Below are 24,513 nucleotides of genomic sequence, written 5' to 3'. Positions count from 1 at the left end.
GTACAGCACCGGTCCGGGGGGGCCGCGGTGTTAAAGCCATGCTCGCCCGGACGCGCGTGCTTCTTGGCGTGCCGCAGCCCGCGCCCCCCGGGGTTTCTGCCGCGCGTGCCCCCCGGGATGCCCGCGTGCCGCTGCCGCCCGCAGGCTGCGGGTCGTCCCCCCGCCCCAGGAGCCCCGGCCCCCCGCCGCCGCGCGCCCTGGCTCTTGCTGACGGCACCCGGGTTGCGACCCGCGGCATGACGCGGCGGCACGTGGCGCTGGGGTGCTGCGGGATGCGCTGGGTGAATCAGCGCCTCGGGCTAATTTTGGCTGCTCCGGCAACCCCGGGGGGTGCTGGCGGAGGAACAGAGCCGGCCTTATCTCCGCGCTCGCGGCGGGCGCTGGCACTGGCGTGGCTCGGCCTGCGGCCGCGGAGGGAAGAAAGGAGCCGCCAGCAAGAGCTAGAGGGCAAAAGCCCTTCCAGTTACACCCCCCCCCCCCGCCCCATAGCAAAAACTGCAGGGTGCTCCCTGCGCTGGGCAGTGGGTCAGGGGACTGGGCCAGGTGGCACTGGTTGGACTGGGTGCAACCGGGCTGCAACCCCCCCCCCCGCCCGGCCGGGCTGGGGAGCGCATCAGGCCGTCGGCGCCGAGGCGGCGCGGGGAGCCGCTGGGCGGCGCGGGGCACCCTAGCAGAGCCGGGCCGGCTCGCCAGCGCCGCGGCTCACAGCCTCGCAGAGGCCGGCCAGCGGCGGTTTGCGTGCGTGTTTTCTCCCTTCCTCAAGTGATTAAGCAAGGCTGACAGGAGCAGGAAGGCTCAGTTAGATGGAAAAAAACCATCTCTAAAGTCAGACATGAAATAATTACATCTGAGCCGCACCAAGTTCCCGGAATACCCTCCAAATTCGGCTAATGATGCTGCAAGGGGGCAAACGCCCACCCACGTCCTGGGATGATTTCATCTGCTATTAGGCAAAATGTATTAATAACATCTCCCCCCCGTACCACCGCCCGCCCCGAGCGGCCAGCGGAGCAGGAGGTGGAGCTGGGGGCAGGATAAGAGCCAGCGCTCGGCACCGAGTGGGCAGCCGGGGCAGCGGCAGCGTCCGCCGGTGTATCCGCCCGGAGAGCATCTGAGGGACCAGGATCCTGCTGGGAATGGTGAGATCGCTCCCTGCCGTGGTGCTTTCCGGGAGCAAAGGGGCTGCGGAGGGTTGGTGCTTTTCCATTGCCATCTTTCCTGCTATTTAAAATGCCTCTGGCTGACCGCTCCGGGAAATCGTGCTCCTTTCCCACCGGCTTCACCCGCGAGATGGGTTGCAGGAGGTTGGCTGCTTCTCGTTGCCCTCGCTCTGGCTCTCCGGAGCACCGGCGAGGTTTGGGAGCGCCTGCCGAGCACGGGCCCCGGCTCGGTCCGGGCAGAGCCAGGCAGGGCGGGGGGTCATTCCCGACACGGGCTCTGCGCTCCCCGGCAGGCGCTGCCCCCCGGGCCCCTCTGCAAGGTGCTGCTGGCCCTCCTGGTCGTCGCCTGCGCCCCGGCGAGGGCCCGGCAGAGGCTCCGGGCGATGCCCCGCGCGGCAGCAGGCTCTCCCCGAGCCGGGGACGGAGGCGAGGAAACCGTGGGGGCTGGCGAGCTGCCGACGCGGCCGGCTCCGGAGGGTCCCTCCGGCACGAGACGCGGCGACCGGGGCGCTGGGGAAGGCTCTCGGCAAGACACACCGAACCTGCTGCCGCTGGAGGGACCGGCGAGACAGACGTTCCCCCGGCCGACGGTGCCGGACGCCAAGAAACCCGCCGAGGGGAAAAAGAGCGGTGGGGTGACAAAAGTGTCCCTGTCACTGGATGTCCCCACCCAGGTGCTGAAAATCCTGCTGGAGCTGGCCAGAGAGCAGGAACTGCAAGCCAAGGCGGCCGCCAACGCGGAGCTGATGGCCCGCGTCGGGCGCAGGAGGTAAATCCGCCCCGCTTCCAGGCACGGCCGAACGCCGGGGCCGGCCGGAGCCCGCGCTCCGAATCCCGCTAGCCGAGACGCCGATGCAATAAAACGCCGCGAGCGGGAGCGCGTCCGCAGCGGAGAAAAGCTGGTGCCAGCCGTCAGGCTCGCCAAGAGCGGCACGGCGGGCGCCGGCCTGAGGCCGGCTGGGTCTGCGCCGAGCCCGAGGGCGAGCGGCGCCGAGCGAGGCCCGAAGCGGACCGAGGGCAGCCGTGCCGGGGCGCTTCACCGGCCGCGCGCGCGGCTTTTGCGGCGCAGCTCCTTGCTCCGCCCGCCCGCCCGCGACGCTTCGCGGCAGAATAAAAACGCCCTTTAAACCGGGCAGGATCACCGTGAAGCGCTCAGCGGGGAGCGCGCACAGCAAAGCGCAGCTGCCGGCTTCCCGGCGGTGCTGCACTCAGTTTAGGGCACAATATCCCCGGGAGCCGGGGTGCCTCCTTCGGGGGGTGGCGGGGGGGCTCCCCGAAACGCCGCCGCGGGGGCCGGGCGCCCTGCCCGTGGCCGTGCCGGCCGCGTCCCGGCGGCGCCGTCTTCGGCGAGGCGTCGAGATAAGAGCCGAGCGGAGCCGCGGTGCAAAGTGCGCGGCGTCGGCCGGGCGCCGCGGAAGGGCCGATCTGGGCCGGGCCGATCCGGGCCGGGCCGGGCCACGGAGGCACCATGCTCTTCGAGGAGCACCTGCCCGACGGTGAGCTCCTCCGCTCCTGCCGCCCGCGGGCACCCCGCGCCTCGGGGCCGGGCCGGGCGAATCCCGAGCAGCCTCGGCGGGCGGCCGCGGCCCCTTCCCGGCTGCGGCGCCCCGGGAGTGTCCTGCGAGGAGGGGGCGGACGGGCGGCGGCAGGGAGGGACCCTCGCGCTCCCCTGTCCGCAGTGCTGGCCCGGGGCCGCCCCGGGGCTCCCACACGTGCTGCGCCCCCCCCCCCGACCCAGGGCGCCCCTCACCGTCCCCGGGGCCCCCCAGCCCCAGGGCACCCCCCTAGCCCAGGGTGCCCCAAGTCCCAGTCTCCCATCCCAGTGTGCTCCCAGTCCCTGTACCCCCATCCCAGCCCCCCATCCCAGTGCGCCCCCAGTTCCCATCTACCCATCCCAGTGCGCCCCAGTCCCATTCCTCCCATTCCAGTCCTCCATCCCAGTGTGCCCCCAGTCCCTGTCCACCCCCCAGTGCACCCCTAGTTCCTGTCCCCCCACCCCAGTGCGCCCCTAGTCTCATACCCCCAGCCCAGTCCCCTATCCCAGTGCGCACCCAGTCCCCATCCCCCTATTCCAGTCCCCTCATCCCAGTCTCCCATCCCAGTGCGCCCCCCATCCCATCCCCCCCCCCCCCCACCAACGTGCCCCCCAGGTCCTAAGTCCCCCTCCGAGCCCCGCCCCCACCCCCGCCCGCCAATCAGACCTCGCCCTCCCGCTCCCGTCCCCGCCCCCCGTCAATCACCACCGTCTCCATGGGCACGGCGCCCCGCCCCGCCCCCGGCCTGGGGCGCCCCCGCGGCGCCGGGGCCCAGGCAGGGCCACGTCAGGAGGGGGCGGGGCCGGGCAGGCGGCGCGCCTGCGCAGTGCGGCGGGTGACGGCGGCAGTGACAGGCTGGCAGGAAGGGGCGGGCGGCAGGAAGGGGCGGGCGGCGGCGGCGCGGCTCGGGGTCCGGCACCGGCACCGGCACCGCGGCGGGACGGGGCTACGGGCACGGGCTGGTCGCACGCAGCAGCACCATGCTGAAGAAATTCGACAAGAAGGACGAGGAGTCGGGTGAGGGGCGGTCGAGGGGGGCCGTGAGGGGGCAGCGGTGAGGGGAGCCCCCCCCGAGGGGAGCGCTGGGGGAGCCCCCGTTCCCCCCTCGAGGGGAGCGGTGAGGGGAGCCCCCGCTCCCCCCCCCTCGAGGGGAGCGCTGGGGGGAGCCCCCGCTCCCCCCCCCTCGAGGGGAGCGCTGGGGGGAGCCCCCGCTCCCCCCCCCTCGAGGGGAGCGCTGGGGGGAGCCCCCGCTCCCCCCCCCTCGAGGGGAGCGCTGGGGGGAGCCCCCGCTCCCCCCCCCTCGAGGGGAGCGCTGGGGGGAGCCCCCGCTCCCCCCCCCATCAGGGCTTGTGGGGCCGCGGTGTGGGGCCGCGGGGGCGCCCGGGGCGGGTGGAGGGTCAAGCACGGCCGGCAGCGGTTTGTGGCGCTGGGTTCTTGTCGCGGGGCCGGCGCTGCTGGCGGGGCGGCTGCGGTCCGGGCCTCGGTGGATGCGGAGTGCAAGAGCGGCTGGGGCAGGCTGCGGCTGGGGCAGGCTGCGGCTGGGGCAGGCTGACCGCCTTTCTCGGGGCGTCACGCGTGAGCGGCGCCCGCCAAGGAGGAGGCCGGTGCTTCGCTCCGTGGGGAGCCCCGTGGAGCCCCTCAGGTGCGGCGGCGCGGAGCAGCCGTCGAGCTGCTGTCCTGCCTCCCGCAGCAGCCCCGCTCAGTGCTCGTCGCGCGGCTTGGTCTGGTAGAGCGTGCTTACTCTTTAATGCGCGTTAAATGCCTTGCCCTAGTTCTCAGCCGTATCCAAACCTTCCTCTCCGTAAGCCTGGACTTCAGCGGTGTTGAAGGGGAATCCCTCCGGGCCGTCGCCGTCGGGGCTGCTCTTAGTTTGCACTGCTGTGTGCTGCAGGGCGCTGGGTCACCTGTGGACGGGGCTGCCAGGAGATGCGCTCTCCTCCCGCTGTGGTCTTGGCGCTCTGCTCTTGCTTTAGTTCAAGCCGAGAGCTCTCAGAGCTTTCTGCCTTCTCTGCTTGCACACCTCCCAATCTTTTTTCTTCTTTAGTGAATTTATTCCTGATCCTGTCTTTTTCCGCGCTGAGTGGAGATTTGTTGAGTGCTTGCTGTTTTCAGTCTTATGTGTAGTGCACAATTCCCGAATTCACAGGCTTTTTTTTTCTTTTAACAAAAGAAGACTTATTCCTTACATGCGATGGCTAGCAGAACAGTGCTGTCGCTGAGATGAGGCTGTATGGTGGCTGCTTGGATTCTGCTCCTTTACCTTTCCTGGATGACTTAGGTAGCCTTGGATGAGCCGCTTCCACTGACTTTCAGAAATGTGCTTAGAGATGTCATTTGGGGCACACAACTGTTGAGACATTTAGTCAGAGGATGTTAGAGACTATTTCTCTACAACTTATATAAAATTATATAAGTTTATATATGTACGTGTATATATATATATATATATATGTACAATATAAATTGTAACAAATTAGTCGTCCAGTACTAGGCGCTTTCTGAAAATGCAGTCTCTGCTTTCTCTGTGTCTGTTTCTCTTTCTGTAATCAGAAAAATATTGTGACGCAGGATGTTGTGGAAACCAAAACTCCGTGTGCAATACATTTCAAGATGCTTAGTGCTATGAATGGCGAAGAAATGATGCTCTGTGTTGTTGATGGCTGATTTAGCGATTGTAGACATGCTAGGCCATGGGAAATATAGCTTTAAAAAGAATCTTCTTAAAAGTGCGGTTTTTGGAATATGGTCACACACTCATGCTATAGTTTTACATTGGTTTTATTCTTTCCCTTTGTTTCCCCCTTCTTACCTGTCCCACATAAGTGTCTGTGCTTTGTTCGGCCACCTACTGCAGTTACAAACTTATCCTAAGCCAGAGAAGTGCAGCTTAAGAACCTGAAAGGATCCAAGATGTATATATTTTTGCCTTTAAGTGTAAGACTTACTCTTGCAAAGACTACTGGCACCAGCATACGATGCTTCAAGCCCAGGTCAGAATGGAGCAGTGCTCTCTAGCAGATCAGTCTTATTAAATTAAACATTGGAATAGCGCTGCCAATGGCTGTGTTTTGTGCCAGGGCCAGGCTGGAAATAGGTATTAATTAAAACCTGCTTATCAATAACTGGCAGCTTTTGAAAAGCTGCAGCTCGCAAATGCTTAGAAGGAGGCAAGCTAATAGAGACCATGCAGAATGATAGTGCTTGTCCTCATCCTTAATTGGTGAGATTCTTAATTATTAAATACAATTTATTCTATGAAGTGGAACAATGAAAGCGACTCTGTGTCCAGACTCTCTAGTCTGCTCTCTTGTTCTCTTAATTAGTGGTAAAGCCAAAAATACTTTACTGGTGTATTCCTGATTGGTTTATAACGGAGGGATGAAGCGCTTCTGACTCACCAGTCTGGCAAGCGATGCCTTTTTTTGTCTGGGGCCCCCTGGGATATTATTTCTAGGCCTATCTTATTGATACTTTAGCTGTCAGCAAGCTCCCAGCCCTGGGGCTGGAAATAGGCCTTTGGGGATAACAGAGCAGGACAGTTACTGTAGAGCTAATCAGTCCACCTCAACTCATGGCTAGTTACTGCTAGGGGGATGATAAACCAAGGAATGTCCTGCCTGCTCTGCCTTCCCTAGCTTCTATGCAGGTATCCAGTTAATATTGTTTTTTAAAAAAGGAGCTCTAATTGCTTGATGTTCATGGAAGAAGTTACCCCAAAATGCTCGGCCTGTTCTTAAACTATAGGCATAAGCTTGCTTTTCTGCAGCACGATCCTGAGAAGACCTTTGCTGTCTTTATTTTGCAGGTGGTGGTTCCAACCCATTTCAGCACTTGGAGAAGAGTGCAGTCCTGCAAGAGGTAAATCCTAAGCTCTCCTTATGTACCCTTCTCCTGAGTAGAGTCGCTCCCTCTTGTGAGTAGTTCATTGGAGAACTTTAGCAAGAAAGTGGGGGGTTGTTACAGTCCTGCTAGTGCTGAAAGAAAATGGGTAGCATTCCATTAATTCATATTTTCTTGTTGGAAGGAGGAAGGGAAAAGATGGGAATGGTTTCTGTAGTGATGTAAAGACTGTATACTGTAAATAGGAATAAAATCATCTGAGAAGGGTCACGTTAACACAAGAAGGATGGGAAATTGCCCTTGGACACACTGAATTTCTTGTAGATGACAAAGTTAGTGAGCGAGGTGTTGGCAGTTATCAAATAGTCTCTCTCCGATGTTGCTTTTTAAAAAAAGGCCTTTTTATTCAAAATGTCTCAATGCCTAGAACCTGCTATTAATGTGTTATCTGTTTGATCGCAATATTGTGAATGGTGTTGGCTCTTGTTAGCCTTGTTAGAGCTAGCTTAGATCTGGCGGAAGGGTAGTGTTTTAGCTGGTACACAATACAGGCTTGCGTGGGTAAAAGTGTGATGAGGATTTGGCCTTTCAACCTTGATTGCACTTGAATTTGCAATCCCTGCAAGAGACAACAGAGCCAGCTGTTTAAAAGGGGGGCATGTTTAACAGGAATTGAGGAAAAATCTGGTCTGAACTCATTAAGAATCTTGCCATACCTAGCCCAAAATTTGTTGTTTCTATCAGTGACCAAGCTAGGCAAGGCAGTGTCTGTTAAAGAGTGTCAGTGTCCTTGTCTGTGCTTTGTTTCCAGGCACGAGTGTTTAATGAGACTCCTATAAACCCACGGAAATGTGCTCACATCCTCACCAAGATTCTGTATCTGATAAACCAGGTAATGCAGAGAGAACAAGCTGAGAGTGATTTTGATTTTAAAATTCTTTTCCTGTAATTAAATTTTACCTTATGAATAGTTGTAATGACTAAATAGTTGTAAAAACTAAAATTGCTGTGTGACTAAGTTAACATTTGCTCTCTTGAAATGTTAAATGAAACGTCTAAGAAGTTCTGCAGAATGGAGAGAGTAAGAGCAGATAATTATAAAGAGATCAATGCCTATGATGTGTTATCACATGGAAATGGTTAGCTTACAGCTTTGGGGTGACAAAGGTTGTTCTGAATCCAGCTCTTAGTGCCCACAGCTTTGGAGAGCTGAGGGCCAGCTTTGTAAAGGCATTTACCTATCTAGTAGGGTGTGTGTCTGACAGCCGAGCTGGCTCTGGCTAGCCATGGCACCTGTAGAAAATGCAGCATAAGCTTGAGAAACCCAGCCTCTTGCTCATCCTTAAGGAAGCTGGTTTGTGTAGAAACACAAGATCATTGTGTTTCTTGCAACAGTCCTGAATAAAGCATCCTGTCATCTGCATCAACAATTAAACCAACTTCAGCCATGCTTTGGGGGAGTCTTTCAGATCAATATCGGGGTGCTACTCTGAAAGACACCGGCAGGGGGGAGACCTACACTGCTTGCAGCCACCTGTCGTCCCACCTTCAGCAGGCACAAAAACTGTTGTTGGTAAACGGAGATTCCTTCCTTCTTTCCCTTCTTTTAGGGGGAGCACCTTGGTGTAATGGAAGCTACTGAATCCTTCTTTGCTATGACCAAGCTGTTTCAGTCCAATGATGTAAGTCTGCCTATTTTCTGATGTATTTGTCTGGCAGGACATTAAGTTAGCAGCAGTGTCTTATTCAGCCTTGAAATGTGTCTTCTCATATGATCAGCTTTTCTGTCCTGCCTGTATCCAAGTGGGAAGAGAAGGATGCAAGTTTAGAGGCAGATCAGCTTTGCAGTCCTTTCCGGACCTCGCTGGAAGTTTAACTGAAGCATTCTCTGTCCTTAAGACAGATTCCTCCTCCCTATGAATTGCTGTTTAATTCTGAGATTGTGCTAGGCGCTGATCGAGTATATAATCGGTTGTAATGTGATACACTTTGTGCCCAACTTTAAAAGATCATGTTTCTTGTTGATTATCAATGACAGCATTCCCTGGAGGAGGTCAGAAATCAGTGCTCAACCAGCAGTATTATTACTCTCCTTAGTTTTCCCCAAAGTCAAAAGGTATTAAAATCATGAAACTGACTTAAAAATTCACAAGTTGAGGTTTTTAGAAGAGGAGGGGTTTTTTTTTAGTGAATGTGATTCTTTTACATCTCTTACTTTCAGGAACGGCGGCTCTTGTGAAAGTATCAGATACTTGATCTTTATAATAAAATCACGGACGCAGGGAAAACTGAAGCTTCTTTCTGTTTGGGATCCTCTCAACTAATGCCTGTCTTTCCTTGCCAGCCAACTCTTCGCCGGATGTGTTACCTGACTATCAAAGAGATGTCTTCTATTGCAGAAGATGTCATCATTGTAACTAGCAGGTCAGTCACTCCCCTTTTCTTACTGTTGTATTTGCAAGTAACATTCCTCCAGCGTCTTGGAGATGATGGTAATCCCTCCTGAGTAGTGTGACGATGGGAAATGCTGTTGGTGAGGAAGAAAAAAAAATCTCCTTTAAAAGAGAGTATTAAAATACAGACACTGAACTCCCCTTTGCAAAAGGATGTTTAACTCATACTTTGTTCTCTGAGTGTTTAGAGGCTTTTTGAAGGTTTTACGTGTACCGAGGCTTTCAACAGGTAGGAGGGGATTTACTGCTTCTGTAGCAGCACTGGGCATGACTTCACTGTGGAACAAAATTCCTTCTGTGAGTCTTCTGAATTGTTGATAATCCTCCTGAAAGGCTGGTGCTCTGTTGGGAGATAGGAGCATGAGGGGATAGGGCCTGCTGAGGGATGGGCCCATGCAGCAGGCAGAAGCCAGTCACAGAGTGTGATATGATTATCTTTGTCCCCTTATAGACAGTCTTGCCAGGACCCTAGGGAAAAAGCAGAAATTAGTGTTCGGCAAGGAACCCAAGTGCTTCATTTGCAAGTGGCTACGTACATTCCAGTCTTGTGGCTGATCAGGGTTTCCTACAGCCTGCTGATGGGTGTGAAGCTCAAGTAGTGACCCTTCTCTCCTGCCTTCCCACCCTGGTGGAACTTGCCTGAGACCTGCGCTTGCCTGCTTGATATTCAGCTGTGATCCTGGCTGCCTGGCGCTCTGTATGTGCTACACGTGCACCTGAGAGCTGTTGGCCCAGGAGCGCATTATTGAGAGGTTCCTGTTTTCACCCAGCTTAACCAAAGACATGACTGGGAAGGATGACAATTACCGAGGCCCTGCTGTGAGAGCACTCTGTCAGATCACGGATGTAAGTGCCGCTTTTGTCTTGGGGCAACCCTGGGCCCTTCACCCCTCCCTACCTAATCTCCCATCCTGCCTTTTGCCCTTTCACACTCCCAACTTCCCTGTGTCAGTTGTTATTTCCATCTCCCTACAGAGTACCATGCTGCAGGCCATTGAGCGCTACATGAAGCAGGCGATCGTTGACAAAGTGCCAAGTGTATCCAGCTCTGCTCTGGTGTCCTCATTGGTATGTACTCCCTGCAGGATGTGACTGAGGGTCAGTCAAGCTGGGAAACAGCTGTCTTTGGTGGGTCTGGACATCTTGAGAGACTGAAATTGGATCTGTCCTTTAGCAGAGGACACGTATAAGAGAAAAAGAAAGGAGAGAGAACAATAGATTTTTTTACAGTGCAATGTAGTTGAGACACAATTTGACATCAGTCATTTAACTCCTAAGTCTTCCAATACTCCGTGTGCAAAATAGTCCAGCCTTTCCCCATGTTTGTGGAATGCTTGGAGATCTCTGTGCAGAGGTGTCCTGTGAGTAAAGCCCAGATGGTGGTGACACAGCAGCGTTTCTTCTGTGCAGGTCTGTGCCCGTACCACGCGGTAGGTTGCATTTCAGTTTTTTTTCTCTGTTCACTGATTGAAATTATCACAGCTGGCACTGCCTCTTTGTAGCCCAGGGTGTTACAGTAGGGAGCTGATACAGTGATGCAGGATGAGAAGTGCTGAGGGCAGGCACTGCATGAAGCAGCAAGCAAGGCTGCTACCATCAGGACTAGAATGTGCTAATAGAGATGAAGGAAGCTGGGACCGCCAATACTGCACGTACGTAAAGTGATGCAGTGGTCACAAGGGCCTTCAGTTCTCTGCAGTTAATTAAGTGGAATTGTGACTGAATGTGCCTGAGAGAGTTAGTGATGAGTGTTTGGATGGAAATGTCTCTGTGGTGCTCATTTTTCTCAAGCATTGCACTTTATGCCAAACTGTAGATTTAGGCGTTTCAAGATTTAAAATGGGATGTGGATTAGAATCCAGATTCAAGTGACATTTCTGTGGAAGTAGCCTGGCTGAAGAGGTTCCCTCTGACTAAGCAAAACTGTGGTACATGTGGTATTTGTGTAGGTACTGTGGCACAAACACTGCTGGTCCACTCCTTGTATGTAAGTACATTCTTCCTCCCATTAACATGGGCTATGTAAGGAGCCTGAAGAGCATTCTTGTGTTGCTTCCTCATTAGAAGGTGATCATAAGCTCTCCAGGCAAGTACTGCAGCTTTTCTGTGCATCTGTGTGATACCCAGCACAGTCCAGGTCCAGCCAGTGCAGACAGTACTGCAGTACTTCTTATCAAGCAGCGTCCTTTATCCACTGCAGGCTAATACTGATAAGCAAACTAGGAGCGTTTCTGCAGGTTGGGGTTGCATAGCTGGTAGTCCGTTCTTTGTGAACGGAGGGAGTGGGGCTGACTTTGTGGAAGATGTTCGACCTCTTGAGGCCAAAGCTGTCATGGCCCAGTCTCTGCCTCCTGATCCTGCCCTTGGTCTTTCCTTTGTGCTGTCTGCATGTGCTCTTCTATAAGTGCCTGCCTCCAGTGCCCTCATGGGGAAGGCTTGTTTCCTCTTGATATGATCTGTGATTCCAAAATTTTCTTCTGTCCTTCTGTCATGGGTTGCCTGTGGTTTTTGTTTCCCCCCAGCACCTGCTGAAGACCAGTTATGATGTGGTGAAACGCTGGGTGAACGAGGCTCAGGAAGCAGCTTCCAGTGACAATATCATGGTGCAGGTAAGAAACCTGGAGCAGCCATGAGCGTAGTAATCAACAGCTGGGGAGCTGGGGATGGAACAATCTGCTAGTACTCGGCCGGGTATCTCCAGGCTGCAGGAGGGTTATGGTATAAAGAGCACACTGTGGATTTGGGACAGTTTGTTTTCCTGTACAGTATCATGCTCTGGGCTTGCTCTACCATGTGCGTAAGAACGACCGCCTGGCAGTCAACAAGATGCTCAGCAAGTTTATGCGTCATGGCCTCAAGTCACCATTTGCCTACTGCATGATGATTCGAGTAGCCAGCAAGCTGCTGGAGGAGGAAGCTGGCAGGTAAGAGAGCTTCTTTGACCTGCTGGAATAATTTCTTTAAGTCCTGCTTCCGTCTCTTCTGGCAGGCTCACTTGTCATCTCATTGCGGGTAATAGTTTCTCTCTTTGAAGAGCAGCATGCAGCTTCTACCTTTTATTGTTGCTAAAAGGCAGCGCTGCAGATTGGAGACATTCTTGTGTTGTTTTGGGATAGTTTATGAGGTCTTGTCTGTGTACATCAAACTACTTCCCAGCTTCTCTTGCCTGTTTTTTAGCTGTTCTGCATTCAGGTAATGTGCTTCATTTTCCATGTCTTTTGTGACTACTTGGTTTACATGTATATACTGTGGCTCCCTGGCAGATAGGACTTGCGCTGTGTATGGTGAGCCCTTTACTTAGAGGGCAGTCTGAGTTCTGTCCTGAGTTTGCAGTCCACTGCAAAACTAGGAGACAGTGGATTTGTGGCTGCTTTTACCATTCCACAGGCTCTGAGACCTGTACAGTTTTGCTGCCTGACCCATTGTTTCTGTTAGCACCTTTGCTGTCATTCATTCTTGTGATTTTTCTCTCTCAGCCGTGATAGCCCCCTGTTCGATTTCATTGAGAGCTGCCTAAGAAACAAGCATGAGATGGTGGTCTACGAAGCTGCTTCTGCCATCATTAACCTGCCCAACTGCACTGCCAAAGAGCTGGCACCAGCTGTATCGGGTAAATGTGGCACTCACGGCAGTGGCGAGGGAATTGTGGGCCTGTGGTGGTGACATCTGCTGATTACCCTGAGAAGCAAGGACCTTGCATAGTTTCAGGCTTGTAATGCTGCCGTACCCGCTGTTCCTTTATGCTGCTGCTGAGAGCTTACGGTGTGTATGAATAGCTTTGCTCCTGTAAAGGTATTTGTCTCCTGTGCTCAGGTGTGGGTTACTGGAGGGTTTTGTTTCTGTGAGAGAGCTGCTAACTAATAAATCTCCCTGCTTTAAATTTAAAGATAACTGTACAAAAAGCCAAGGTGTTGGGTCTCTGTGTGTGTGTTGGGGGGCAGCCCTGGGAAAGAAACAAGGTGCAGGCATGAATGGAAAATAGCATTTTAAATAGACTTAATAGAAAACATGACAAGGTGATGAAATTGGCTTCCAAGAGAAGCAAAGAATAGCAGCAGTGTGGAAAAAGGGGGGAGATGGGTATAAGCTAGTTGTCCACAGGGATGCGTGATGAAGGGGAGCAACAGAGAGGGAGGAAGCTAAACATGTTTCTAATCATGTTCTTCTTGCAGCTGTCTCTATTAAATCTCTTGTTTTAGATGTGGAACACTCTTTAGTAATAGATCTCTGAAGTCTACCTTTGGTTTTCCCCCTCACAGTTTTGCAGCTTTTCTGCAGCTCCCCAAAAGCGGCGCTTAGATACGCAGCTGTCCGTACCCTCAACAAGGTAGGAATCGTCTCTTGGGGACTGTAATAGTTTCTCATGCTTGGGGATGTGCAGGCTTCAATGGAGCTAGATTGTGTGGTGATTTACTGTGAATAACCTCCACCCTGCCCTGGGCTAAAGCCTTACGTTTCATTGCTTTCTGAGTGGAAAAAAAAAGCTCTCTAGGAATAGTTCAGAGAAGGAAAAAACAATAATGTTCCCAGGTCTAAGAGTGTGTTGTTAGTCTTATATATTATTGTTTTCCCTTCTGAGTGTCCCGTGGTGAAGCAGCTCCTTGTAAAACAGGGATCAACCTTGATGTTGCTTCTTGGCTTGCTCCATGACAGTCTTTGAGCTTTTTCCTTGCCTTTGTCAACTCTAAACAGAAAAAGGAAGAATGGCAGTGTCTTTGTGGTAACTGCTGTTCTCCCACCCACAGAGCTGTTCAACAGAGCTGAACGAGCTGAATTTTTCTTGGGAGTTCATAGCTTTCTTTGCAGAATCTGAACTTTAAAATATATAGAGGAGAATGAAAAAGGGGAAAAAATGATCATTTGTTACCACTGCTTCTCTTCTCACAGTTAGTTGATACACTTCTGTGGGAGGAAAGAGCTGTTACTTTAACTTTTAATGAGTTGTTTGTCTAAGATGACCCCTGCTTACAGTCTGTAGCATTTATTTCAATAGTAAGGCTTGAGAGCTTGCAGAGGCTTAGTGCTTTTTGCCAGATGAGCCTTTTCCATATATTCAGTGAATTCCGCTCCTCCTCCTCTCTAGGTGGCCATGAAGCACCCATCTGCTGTGACTGCCTGTAATCTAGACCTGGAGAACCTTGTGACAGACTCCAACCGCAGCATAGCAACCCTGGCCATCACCACGCTGCTGAAAACCGGCAGTGAGAGCAGCATTGACCGGCTCATGAAGCAGATCTCCTCCTTCATGTCAGAAATTTCAGATGAGTTCAAAGTAAGAAAGTGGGGGATGTAGGTTCCTGGAGAAGCCTTTCTGTGCGTGCGTGCGTGTACACACGTACGTGCATGTGCACTCTGAAGCTTGCACAGAGCTCCTTCTAGTGCCTAGGCTGCAGAGTATCTGCAGGGAAGGGAAGAAGTTGAGGCTGTCAGCCTAAGCTGTGCCTCAGCTGTACAGCTCACGATTCCTAAGTCACAAGCTCTTGTCTGAAGAGGAGTCCTCTGAGAGTCATTCCCCCAACCCCCTGCTCAGGGCAGAAGCGCTTGCCGGGGACTAACGAGTGCATAGAGATGAATCTCTTCTAATTCCTAGGACTCACTTACTAGAACTACAGTTGTTGGATACGTGAAAGGAAAGTGATAGTTTCCAGGCTAGTTGAATTGGCACAATTCAACCAATTTCCTCATGCCTAATGAAGCAGAGTCCTGTTAATTATTTGTCCCCTTTTCCTCCAGGTTGTGGTGGTGCAGGCTATCAACGCACTGTGTCAGAAATACCCTCGCAAGCACTCAGTCCTCATGAACTTTCTCTTCACTATGCTTCGGGAAGAGGTAAGCCTGCAGGGCAGCTACTTTGTGTTCCTTGTTCCTTGAGTTCCTTGTACTCTGTGCTGTGGCAGTAAAGGGATCGTGAGTACCTGTAACTATTCTTTGTATTCAGTCAGACATTGAATTGCAGAAGGACAGTTGTTCAGAGGTTTTCTAAGGCCATTTCTGAAAGAGCTGATATGCCTGCAACACAGCTGGCACCACTGCTTTACTCTGACATCACTTTCTGCCAATTACAGCCTCTTGTTCGGGAATAAACCAAGGCCTCTCATTTCAATCTCCTGAAAAATGTTCCACTTTCCCAGATTTTCTGTGGGTGGATGATATCGTTTTGAATGTGGTTTTGCAGTTCAAACCATTCCATTTTACAGCTTTTTTTAATCCAAAGTAGCTCAAGAAAGATCTCCCAAATGCACATAACTGGCAGAGGATAGTGTGCAGTTTAATCCCCTGATGTGCAGCGAGGACAGCAGTAAATAATGTCTGAAGATAAAGGAGTATTAACGGCCTGTCAGGTTACAGGGGAGGGGCGGTACGTCTCTTGGGGAGTGCCTGGGGAGGTATTGATCATCTGTCTTCCCACACTAATAGGGCTGTTTTCTGGGTCCTACTGTGGCAGATATGATCCTTACCATATTTCTCTTGTGATTCATCCTCAGTTGTCTCGTAGTAAAGGGGAGAGGGTTGTTTTTTTTCTTTCTCCTCCCATATGGCTATTTTTATGAATTAATTCTAGCAGCACAGGGTGCAGGAAGAGATATAAACCCTTAAGGCTGATGGATTTGGTTAGCCTCTGTAGCACTCATTGTTTTCTTCTCCTCTGGGCTACAGCCATTCTGGAGGGATCTGGCAAGTGAGCTTCAATATTAACAGGAGCAGAGAGGGTCAGAAGAGGGGGCAGTATTACTGACCTGCTCCTTTCAGACACAGATCAAAAGCACTGGGTGCAAGTGACCTTTTCAAAGGAAATCTTTTCCTGTCTGGCTAATTCAGAGCCCCTAACCTGCTCTGAGTTTTCCAGCTCAGCAGCTCCCTATGCTCCCTAGGGTGGCTTTGAGTACAAACGAGCCATAGTGGACTGTATCATCAGCATCATCGAGGAAAACTCGGAGAGTAAAGAGACTGGCCTGTCTCACCTCTGTGAGTTCATCGAGGACTGCGAGTTTACTGTGCTGGCTACTCGTATCCTTCACCTGCTGGGGCAGGAAGGGCCCAAGACCAATAATCCCTCCAAATACATTCGCTTCATCTACAACAGGGTTGTCTTGGAGCACGAAGAAGTCCGAGCAGGTAAGAGACAGACCTGGAAAACTGTCTGCCCTATGGCAGATCTTCAAGGAAAGATAGTGCATGATTACCTCTGCCTTTGAGGACTGTGGTTTGCCTGGTCCTGAGCAGATCTCTTTCCATGGCAAAGACAGTAATTTCAGTGGAAGAGTAGTTTGCAGCTGAAAAATGGGGAGGGAGATGCCGTGACTCTCTCAAACTGGACAGCGAAGGTTTGCAGGCTGTAATACATCTGCCTCTCTCTGGTCACAGTAGTGCTTTATACTAGTGCCATCGTGTCTGATGTGACATTTGAACAAGGCCAGGAAAGAGTGGAAGTTTCATGTGCTTTCTTTGCTTCCTAATCCTGTTTTAATGGTTTATGCTACAGGTGCTGTAAGTGCCCTGGCTAAGTTTGGAGCCCAAAATGAGGAGATGTTACCCAGTATCTTGGTATTGCTGAAAAGGTGAGTTGTACTGTTGGCGCTCAGCCTTTTTTGTCAAGTACCAGCCTCAGAATTTCTGAGCATCCTGGGTGAACACCTCTACTCATTTTAGAGAGCTTGGCAACATCCCCATGTGTCTCTAATCTCTTCTAGCTGTGAGTTTTGAGAGGGTAGAGTGGATACTTGCAGTCTGTGATGGGATTACCACTGCATTCAGTGCCACAAAGTGGATGTGAGAAGCCAAGTGTGGGGGATGATTACTCCTGTAATGTAAAAGTGGATTGCTGGTTGGAATCACCTTCATTCATTCATGTGGATTCTGCTACCTGGCATTGAGACAATTTTTACTTTCCTCTCAGATGCGTAATGGATGATGACAATGAAGTGAGAGACAGAGCCACCTTCTATTTGAATGTTCTGGAGCAGAAGCAGAAAGCCCTCAATGCCGGCTACATCCTGAATGGTAATGCAGGAAGTCTTCCCGACAGACTTGTCTTTTTTGTGATTTAAGAGCTGAAGAGTGTTGGTGTTGTCTATGGTTTCAGTCATCTGTCCTGTCTGTCCCAAGGTTTGACAGTGTCCATCCCTGGCCTGGAGAGGGCTCTGCATCAGTATACCCTGGAGCCCTCCGAGAAACCCTTTGATCTGAAATCTGTTCCTTTGGCAACAGCTCCTATCACTGAGCAAAGAGCAGGTGAGGAATGGTCTTCCAAATGCCAGTCAAAACTGCTAATGACCTCCTAGCAGCTCCAACCCTTGAACTGCTACATTGGACCTGCTGAGAATTGCTGAGCTCTATTCTTTCTTTTTATGAGACTGTATATATATTTTATGGGACTATATCTTATGTGAAGTCTAAGGCTGGCAAATCTTGTTGCTGCCATGTAGGGGTTTCAGTTTAGTCCAGCTGCTAATAATAATAATATTGGTTGGTAATCCTCGTTGAAGCTATTGCAGTTGCAAATGTATTTAGGGTGTTAAATAAGGGTGCCTAGTCCATAGCAAGATAAGAAATGAACTCCCTTTCTATCCTTAGTCAAATCCCTCTCTGGATATTGATCTTTTTTCTGATTTAGTCTTTTCCTCACCTTCAAACCTTTTGATTTTTTTTTCCCTTGCAGAAAATACCCCTGTTGCTGTAGTCAAACAGCCAGAGAAGGTGGCAGCAACACGGCAAGAAATATTCCAAGGTAAGCTGAGGCAAGGCCTCTCCTATGTCTGTGGGGAATAATAACATGGTCAATTCTTAATGAGCCTGCCTAACCCTTCTAGCGTAATGGATGATGACAATGAAGTGAGAGACAGAGCCACCTTCTATTTGAATGTTCTGTTTCCATCTACCCCCAGGGACTCCCAACTCAGTCAGCCATTCCATCTTGAAATGGGGATGCTTCAAGTCCTGTTCTATCTTGCAATAGGTGTGGGCAAATGGTGACTCTGTCTTTCATTTTAAAAGCCTCTGCTGAACACTTATGGATGTTTGATGGACAGTTCTTTCCAAAGCAGTTTCTGGCAGCTTAGCTGAGGCTTTTGAGTCTCTGCTGCCACGTTCCTGTGGGCTAGGGAAGGCAATGGTTTCTGTGATCTCTATTGCAGAGCAACTGGGGACAATCCCAGAGTTTCGGGGGCTGGGCCCACTCTTCAAGTCCTCCCCGGAGTCTGTTGCCCTGACAGAGCTGGAGACAGAGTACGTGGTTCGCTGCACCAAACACACGTTTGTCAGCCACATGGTGTTCCAGGTGCGTAGCTATAGGCATTCAGTGCTGAAAGAGAGTTGAAAATTAAGCTCCTGGCTAGTTAAGAAGCTTTCATGGGGAAGAATTAGCTCAGTGGTGTCTGTGCTTAAAGCATGTTGCTGCAAGGAGTCCTTAGTTTCTCATACAGGGCAGCAAAGCCCCAGTGAGAATTCCTTAGGGATTGTGTATTTGTGGCTGTACAATGCACACAAGCAAAATAAGAGTCAGACAAGCACTAGATGGGGCTGTTCACATTGAGTAGTTGGAAAGGGGAGCCGTGTTCCCTCATCAGGGTCCTCAAGCGTATGCTTCTAGCCTGAATGGGTGAAAAGGTTATCCAAGAAAAGCAGGTCATGGGGAGAGCTCTTCATCCCCTATGTTTTAGTTTAGCTGATATAGTATAGGTACTTGTTTCTTTGTGTCTTGGCCTTGGATGCATCACATTCCTGCTACATGTGAAAAGCTAGGATAGATGTACCTAGTCTCTTCGGGCCTCAGGGAGTTCAGGACACAGTGAGTCCTACACTAGACTGTGAGCTGTAGTGTCCTGTCCTTAGCCAGCTCCTTCCTCAGAAGCTCAAAATTGCTCACATGGTCCTTATAGGAGCTGGTCTTTATCTCCCTTGTCCATCCACCAGAGGCAAATGTATAAGGTTAAGTGGCTTGTCACTGTAGCAGGGTGAAAGCCTAAAGAGCAAGTTTTGACTTGCTGAAACCAACAAGCTTGCTGAAACTTGCTCAAACTGTGCCTGATTTGAGCCATTCAGGGGACCACCTTCCTATGGGTGGTGCCCTATGGGGCACTACATCCCTGCAGCCTCAAGTGAGAAGAGGTGGGCAACACAGCAGTAACTTTTCCTTACAGCAGAGAGTTAACCTGGGATTATCCTCCTGCAAGAAGGACAAAGAGCACTTTGAGGAAGAGGTTCCAAATTTATTAGCAAAGTGGAACAGACAGAAGTTGATACAACCTTACCTCTGCTGAATTTGTGCTTCTGCCTGGGTTGCAAAGATCAGGCATTGGGTAGTTGTGTGCTCATTTATTTTAAGTGTCATCTCCCACAAAATGTTTGCAGGAGCACTGTAGTTCCCTGAAAGTTTTTACCTTCTCACCTAAAGCATGCAAATGCCAATTGCTTTGTGACTAAACTGAAACATGAGCCCAACAACTAGCCAGCTGATAGCAAAATCCACTGTTGAAACACAAAGAGCTGAGAGTTCACAAGTTGATGTAAAGCTCCTGCTCTGCCTAAAGTGTCTGCTGTTAGATCCATTGCTAGCAGCTTCAGGCTTTTGCTGTTCTCCCCTTCCCTCTATAGTTTGACTGCACAAACACCCTGAATGATCAAATCCTGGAGAATGTCACAGTACAGATGGAGCCGACAGAGGGGTATGAGGTCATTGGCTATGTACCTGCCAAAAGCCTGGTGTACAACCAGCCAGGTACCTGTTACACGCTGGTAGCACTGTCTGAAGAGGATCCAACAGCAGGTAAACAGTTTGTCCATTATGTTTCCTTGTCATCTCTCAAGTCAAGCATACAGTATAGCTCACATCCCCACACGCTCTACCTTATTTCCTAGCCAGATATTTAGCCTGTGTGTGGGTTGCAGCCCCAGTGATGCTGAGTGTGACTTCTCTTTGCTGTTTGAGGGCTGTCAGGCCTCTCTCCTTCTCCCCTGGTTCCCTTGTCCTGCAGCATTGCTGAGTCAGGCTGTGGGACCCGGCAGATCAGCACTCAGCTCTGCTGAGTTTTCCCATACACCCTGGCAAGACCTTTGGCTTACCTGTTCTTTGTGTTAGCACGTGAGGAGGCTAATACTTTTCTGCCTGGCAGTGGAGTATTGTGAGTGCCCAGATACTATGGGTAGCAAAGGAATATTTCACATAAATGGGCAGACTATCAGGGGAACCTTTCTAAACTTAAAATCACTCATTTGTTATTTCCCAGATGTGAACCTGACCCTCACCATGTTTTGGTCTCCCTGGTTTTTGTTCTGGGCCTGCTTATCTGTGCATGTGCTGCTGTTCACCCTCCAGTGTCCATCTTCTCAGACATGAGCTGTCACTTCTTCTCCCAGATGTGTGGTATTAATCAGCTGCTGTTTTGCAGCTGAGGTTGTTTAACTTCAGAGATACATGAACTGATCCCTAGGTAGATGTCTTGCCTCCTTCATAAGGTGCTGGTGGGGAACATGTTTAATTAATATTATCAACACAACTTGAGATTTGTCCATAATAGCATTTGATCTGAGGATCATGATGTTCTATAGCCTTCATCAACCTGTCTTTATTGTTGTTTACTAGCCTTACTATTGTAAATAGATTTCTTGTGCTTGAGAGAGAGAAGTTGTGAGAGAGCCCTCGAGACCTCAAGGTCACATACTAAGCTGGTGTTGCTGACAGTGAGGGGGAGCACCCAGCTGCCTCAAGTTTCCCAGCGCCTGTTCTGCCACAGAAAAATGCAGGCCTGGTAGTAATGTGAGCTTATTTTGCCTCCCCCTCCTTCCAGTGGCCTGCACATTCAGCTGTGTGATGAAATTCACTGTCAAGGACTGTGATCCAAACACGGGAGAGACGGACGACGAGGGTTATGAGGATGAGTATGTGGTAAGGAGCTAGGCTTGTGTCTGATCGTGGAAATGGCAATCATTTTGAGGGGTTTTTGTGATTTCTCACTCCTCTGTGGCCAGCAGCTTGCCTTGCAAGCAGTGGTGTAACCACTGATGTTGCTGTGGACAGAACTACCTGGAGAGGTAGATGCCTCTGTGGCATCTGTCCCAGGGGACTTGGAGTTTTGTATCATCTGGAGTATCCTCCCATCGATGCTTTCCAGGCAGATACCTGGCTATGCACTATACTACGTTTTGGGAGGCTGCGGTGCGTCCTCCAGGCTCGGCTGGCTGTGGCTTAGCAGCTCTGGCAATGGCGTAGTCCCTTTTGTGGACACAGAGGCCTTTTGGCCATCTGTTGTTCTCTGTGAGTTGCTCTCTGTGGTGACACCATTAACTGCTTGCCAGCCTGGCTGACAGAGGGAGTTTTCCATCCTTGCACTGGGCAAGGTGGGGCTGAGAGCACTGATCCTGTGAAAGCTCCTCCGTTCTAGGCTCTGCTGTTTCCAGACGGTCTGTTTTACCACAGAGGGAGAAATTAAACTTGTGGTTGATCAGAAACTGAGACTACCTCACAGAGGGTGATATTTACCCTCTGGAGAGGAAAAGATGTCACGCAACCCGAGTCCTGCCCTGTTAGCTCCAGAAGCTGTTTTCTGTGCGTTGCCTGTCACTGCTGCAAGACTGGAGACACTGCTATGCAGTGAGTCACTGAAGAGACTGCATTCTCCCAGAAAGAGCAGGGAGGGTTTTTACAAAGGAATCTGCAAGGTTAATCTCTGTGTGCCTCCCACATCGCAATTGCCAGGGCATTCAAGTGATGTTTAAACTAACTCTACCATCTGTTTCAATAAAAAGCAGGAGATTCTTTCGTGCAGCAATTGCTGGTGTCTGGTCAGCTCTAACTCTGACTGCTCTTAAATACGTGCCCTGGAGGAACAAGCCCAGGTCTGCCTTACACAGCAGTCGCAGCAGCAGGCCAGCTAAGACAGCATGCAGCGTTAGATGACAGCAAATACCTGACAGTATCTCACTGTACTTCAACAGCCTACGAAACGATTGGCCAGAAAAGCGAAGTACAAGCTCATGTGTGTTCCAGGGAACATACAGATCTGTCTGAGCAGCAACAGCTGTTCCTTACTTTTTGTTTTGTCCTCTGTTTTGGATGTTTGTCCAGGGCTTTGATCTTCTCAGATTGGGACCCTACTTTGTAAATCCTGAAAATGAAAAATTGGTGGCTTTTCTAGGTCAAACAGTTGCTCATCCACGTATTGTTTGCTCAGGCAAGCTATGGCAGGGGCAGGGCTCGCTCTGACATACTTGTGAGCAGAAGTGGAGCCTGTCTTCTGCATTTGTCTGACCTCACGGAATCAAGTCTAAAGGTCACTGTGGAGAGAGCAGGGTTAGGAAGAGCCATGTTTTCCTCAAACCTCTTCTCATTGTCAGCTTGAAGACCTGGAGGTAACTGTGGCTGATCACATCCAGAGAGTTCTGAAGCCAAACTTCGGAGCAGCCTGGGATGAAGTGGGTGATGAGTATGAAAAGGAAGAGACCTTCACTTTATCTGCTATTAAAACCCTTGAAGGTAAGGGGCTGTCTGTGCCTGTGTCTGTTAGGAGCAGAGCTCTTAACATTTCTCTCCCACCAGGAGGCAAAGTCTAGAGTCAAAGCTTAGAGGCAGTCTGGCTCAGTTTAGATTTCTCACAGAAAGGCTAATGGGACAAAACCCTTCACAAGTAATTTCACTGCAGCCATTGAATGCACAGCATCAGTTACTGTGATAAAAAGTTAGTTCAGATTTTGCAATGAAAAAGAAGAAACAAGAATAAGTGTTTTGGGTCTTTTGGAGACCAGGCTGGGTTGTGGGAGGCAAGAGAACATCTTGCTTTTCTTCTTGCACTCTGCACAGAGCATAGTTCAGCTGTGAGCTCCCACTTTCATCCTGTGAAAGGAGGAGATGCTCCGACCTTAGGATTCGGGATCAAGAAGAAAAGATGCAAACAGCAAAAAACATGAGGTTGGTAGGCAGGACCATGTTTTAAACCGTCCTCTTTTTCATCACATATTACAGATTCAATCTGAGCTTCCTGAAAAGCCCGTAAGAACTCGGTCCTCTTTGATGGACTTGGACTTAGAAAGGTGTCCTTGTCCTATAGCCTTCCTTGCACAGTACCTTGGGCTTGAAATACCCTTCCAGTGACCTTTTCAAATTCCTCCTGAAGACCTGTGTCTCCTGCAAGGTGTCTGCTTCGTTCTGCATCTGTCCCCAAAAACAAGCTGTTTGTCAGAGCTGTGCAGTAAGTGTTCAGCCAGCTGCAGTCTCCTACTTCTGTAGTCTGAGCCATTCACCCTCCTGTTTCTTTTGCACCTGCAACTTTGCTGCATCAGATTCAGAATTGTTGCTTGGGTTTTTGTGTTGCTCTTACATCTGCAGTGGCGTCTGAAAACACAACACTGCCCAAAGGTATATGCCTCTCAGGACAAGGAGCATGAGCTCTAACATACGAGAAGCAGCCCCTTAAATGCTGTTAATGTGTCCATGTCAAGACACCCCTGACACTGAGCCTGTGTTATTTTTTTTTTTTTAACAGAGGCAGTCAGTAATATTGTGAAGTTCCTGGGGATGCAGCCCTGTGAGCGATCAGATAAAGTACCAGATAACAAGAACTCTCACACGCTGTACCTGGCAGGTGAGCTGTGGGGTGAGAGCTCTGCTCAAGGCCCAGGTCTTTGGGAGGTTGCACAGAGCTGCTTGTTACATATCAGAGAGGGGGTTTATGATTTTGCCCACGGAGCTCTGGGGAGGACTGGGAGGCTTGTCCCTGCAATGGTCTCTGTCCCTGCAGCTTTAGAACAGCTGTTACTGGGATGAGGAAAGGGTTCTTTGGGGACTGGGAGGTGGTAGGATCAGCCCTGGGATCATCTGGAATTTACTGTCTTCGTGAGTGGTGGCATCCTGTTTTGGATGGAGCCTGTGGGGAAAAGACAGCAGCAGTGACAAGCAAAATGTTTGTGAACTGGAGGTGAGCGGCTGGGTAGCCGGTGGGAGGAGTGCCTGGATCTCTTCTCAACTAGAGCTTATTTTAAACTTTGTTTTCATGAGGTCTGCAGTAGCGAGAGTCAGGTACATCGTGATGTTGACTAACGTGCTTTCCTGGCCTACTGCTGGGGGTTTACTGGGCTACATAAGCCAAACCTGCCCTCGCGCAGGAACGCTGCTGGCCCTTTTGAGCTCCCGGCAGGCAGGGGAGCTGCCGGCCCCTCACTGCTCCCTCCTTCCTTGCAGGTGTGTTTCGGGGGGGCCACGACCTGCTGGTGCGGGCCCGCCTCGTCCTGACCGACACCGTGACGATGCAGGTCACAGCCCGCAGCGGAGAGGAGCTCCCTGTGGACGTGGTCATGGCCTCCGTGGGCTGAGCCGCCGCTCGCGGGACCGTCCTGCCACGCAGCCCCACGGCGGGACGGGGGGGGGAGAGGTCGGGGGGGGGGGCTCCGTCCGGTGTAGCGCGGACGGGTGCGCGCGCTTCTGCCCATAAAACAGCCGTGATTTTATGCTGCTGGCGTGGCTTCGTGGGGCGGGGCGGGGGCGCGCGGGACGCGCCGTCGGCCGGCGCCGCCCCCGCGTGACGTGTGCGCGGC

At 51.3% G+C, this 24,513-nt stretch overlaps 1 protein-coding gene across 1 annotated transcript; it reads left to right on the top strand.

Moving 5' to 3' along the window:
• Positions 1-3,578: 3,578 nt before the first annotated feature.
• Positions 3,579-24,368, top strand: COPG1 (COPI coat complex subunit gamma 1). The gene is made up of 24 exons (XM_062585665.1): positions 3,579-3,712; positions 6,501-6,553; positions 7,347-7,427; positions 8,146-8,217; positions 8,880-8,959; positions 9,759-9,834; positions 9,964-10,056; positions 11,511-11,597; positions 11,755-11,912; positions 12,465-12,598; positions 13,248-13,315; positions 14,072-14,260; positions 14,722-14,817; positions 15,861-16,104; positions 16,472-16,547; positions 16,886-16,989; positions 17,095-17,220; positions 17,648-17,716; positions 18,123-18,265; positions 19,582-19,753; positions 20,775-20,872; positions 22,321-22,459; positions 23,466-23,564; positions 24,161-24,368. The coding sequence occupies exons 1-24, from the start codon at positions 3,676-3,678 to the stop codon at positions 24,289-24,291; spliced, it is 2,625 nt and encodes an 874-aa protein (XP_062441649.1). The 5' UTR covers positions 3,579-3,675; the 3' UTR covers positions 24,292-24,368.
• Positions 24,369-24,513: the final 145 nt, after the last annotated feature.

The sequence above is a fragment of the Rhea pennata genome, chromosome 12 (genome assembly GCF_028389875.1).
Source record: "Rhea pennata isolate bPtePen1 chromosome 12, bPtePen1.pri, whole genome shotgun sequence".
Lineage (NCBI taxonomy): Eukaryota > Metazoa > Chordata > Aves > Rheiformes > Rheidae > Rhea > Rhea pennata.
Note: the sequence above shows the minus strand (reverse complement) of the source record. Positions and strands in the feature narration are given on the sequence as shown.

Bases quoted from the DNA above. Each gene is read 5' to 3' on its own strand.
- COPG1 (XM_062585665.1), top strand. From the start codon at position 3,676: ATGCTGAAGAAATTCGACAAGAAGGACGAGGAGTCGG. The intron at 10,057-11,510 runs GTATGTACTCCC...GTTTCCCCCCAG, and splicing joins CTGCTCTGGTGTCCTCATTG to CACCTGCTGAAGACCAGTTA. The intron at 19,754-20,774 runs GTAAACAGTTTG...CCCTCCTTCCAG, and splicing joins TGAAGAGGATCCAACAGCAG to TGGCCTGCACATTCAGCTGT.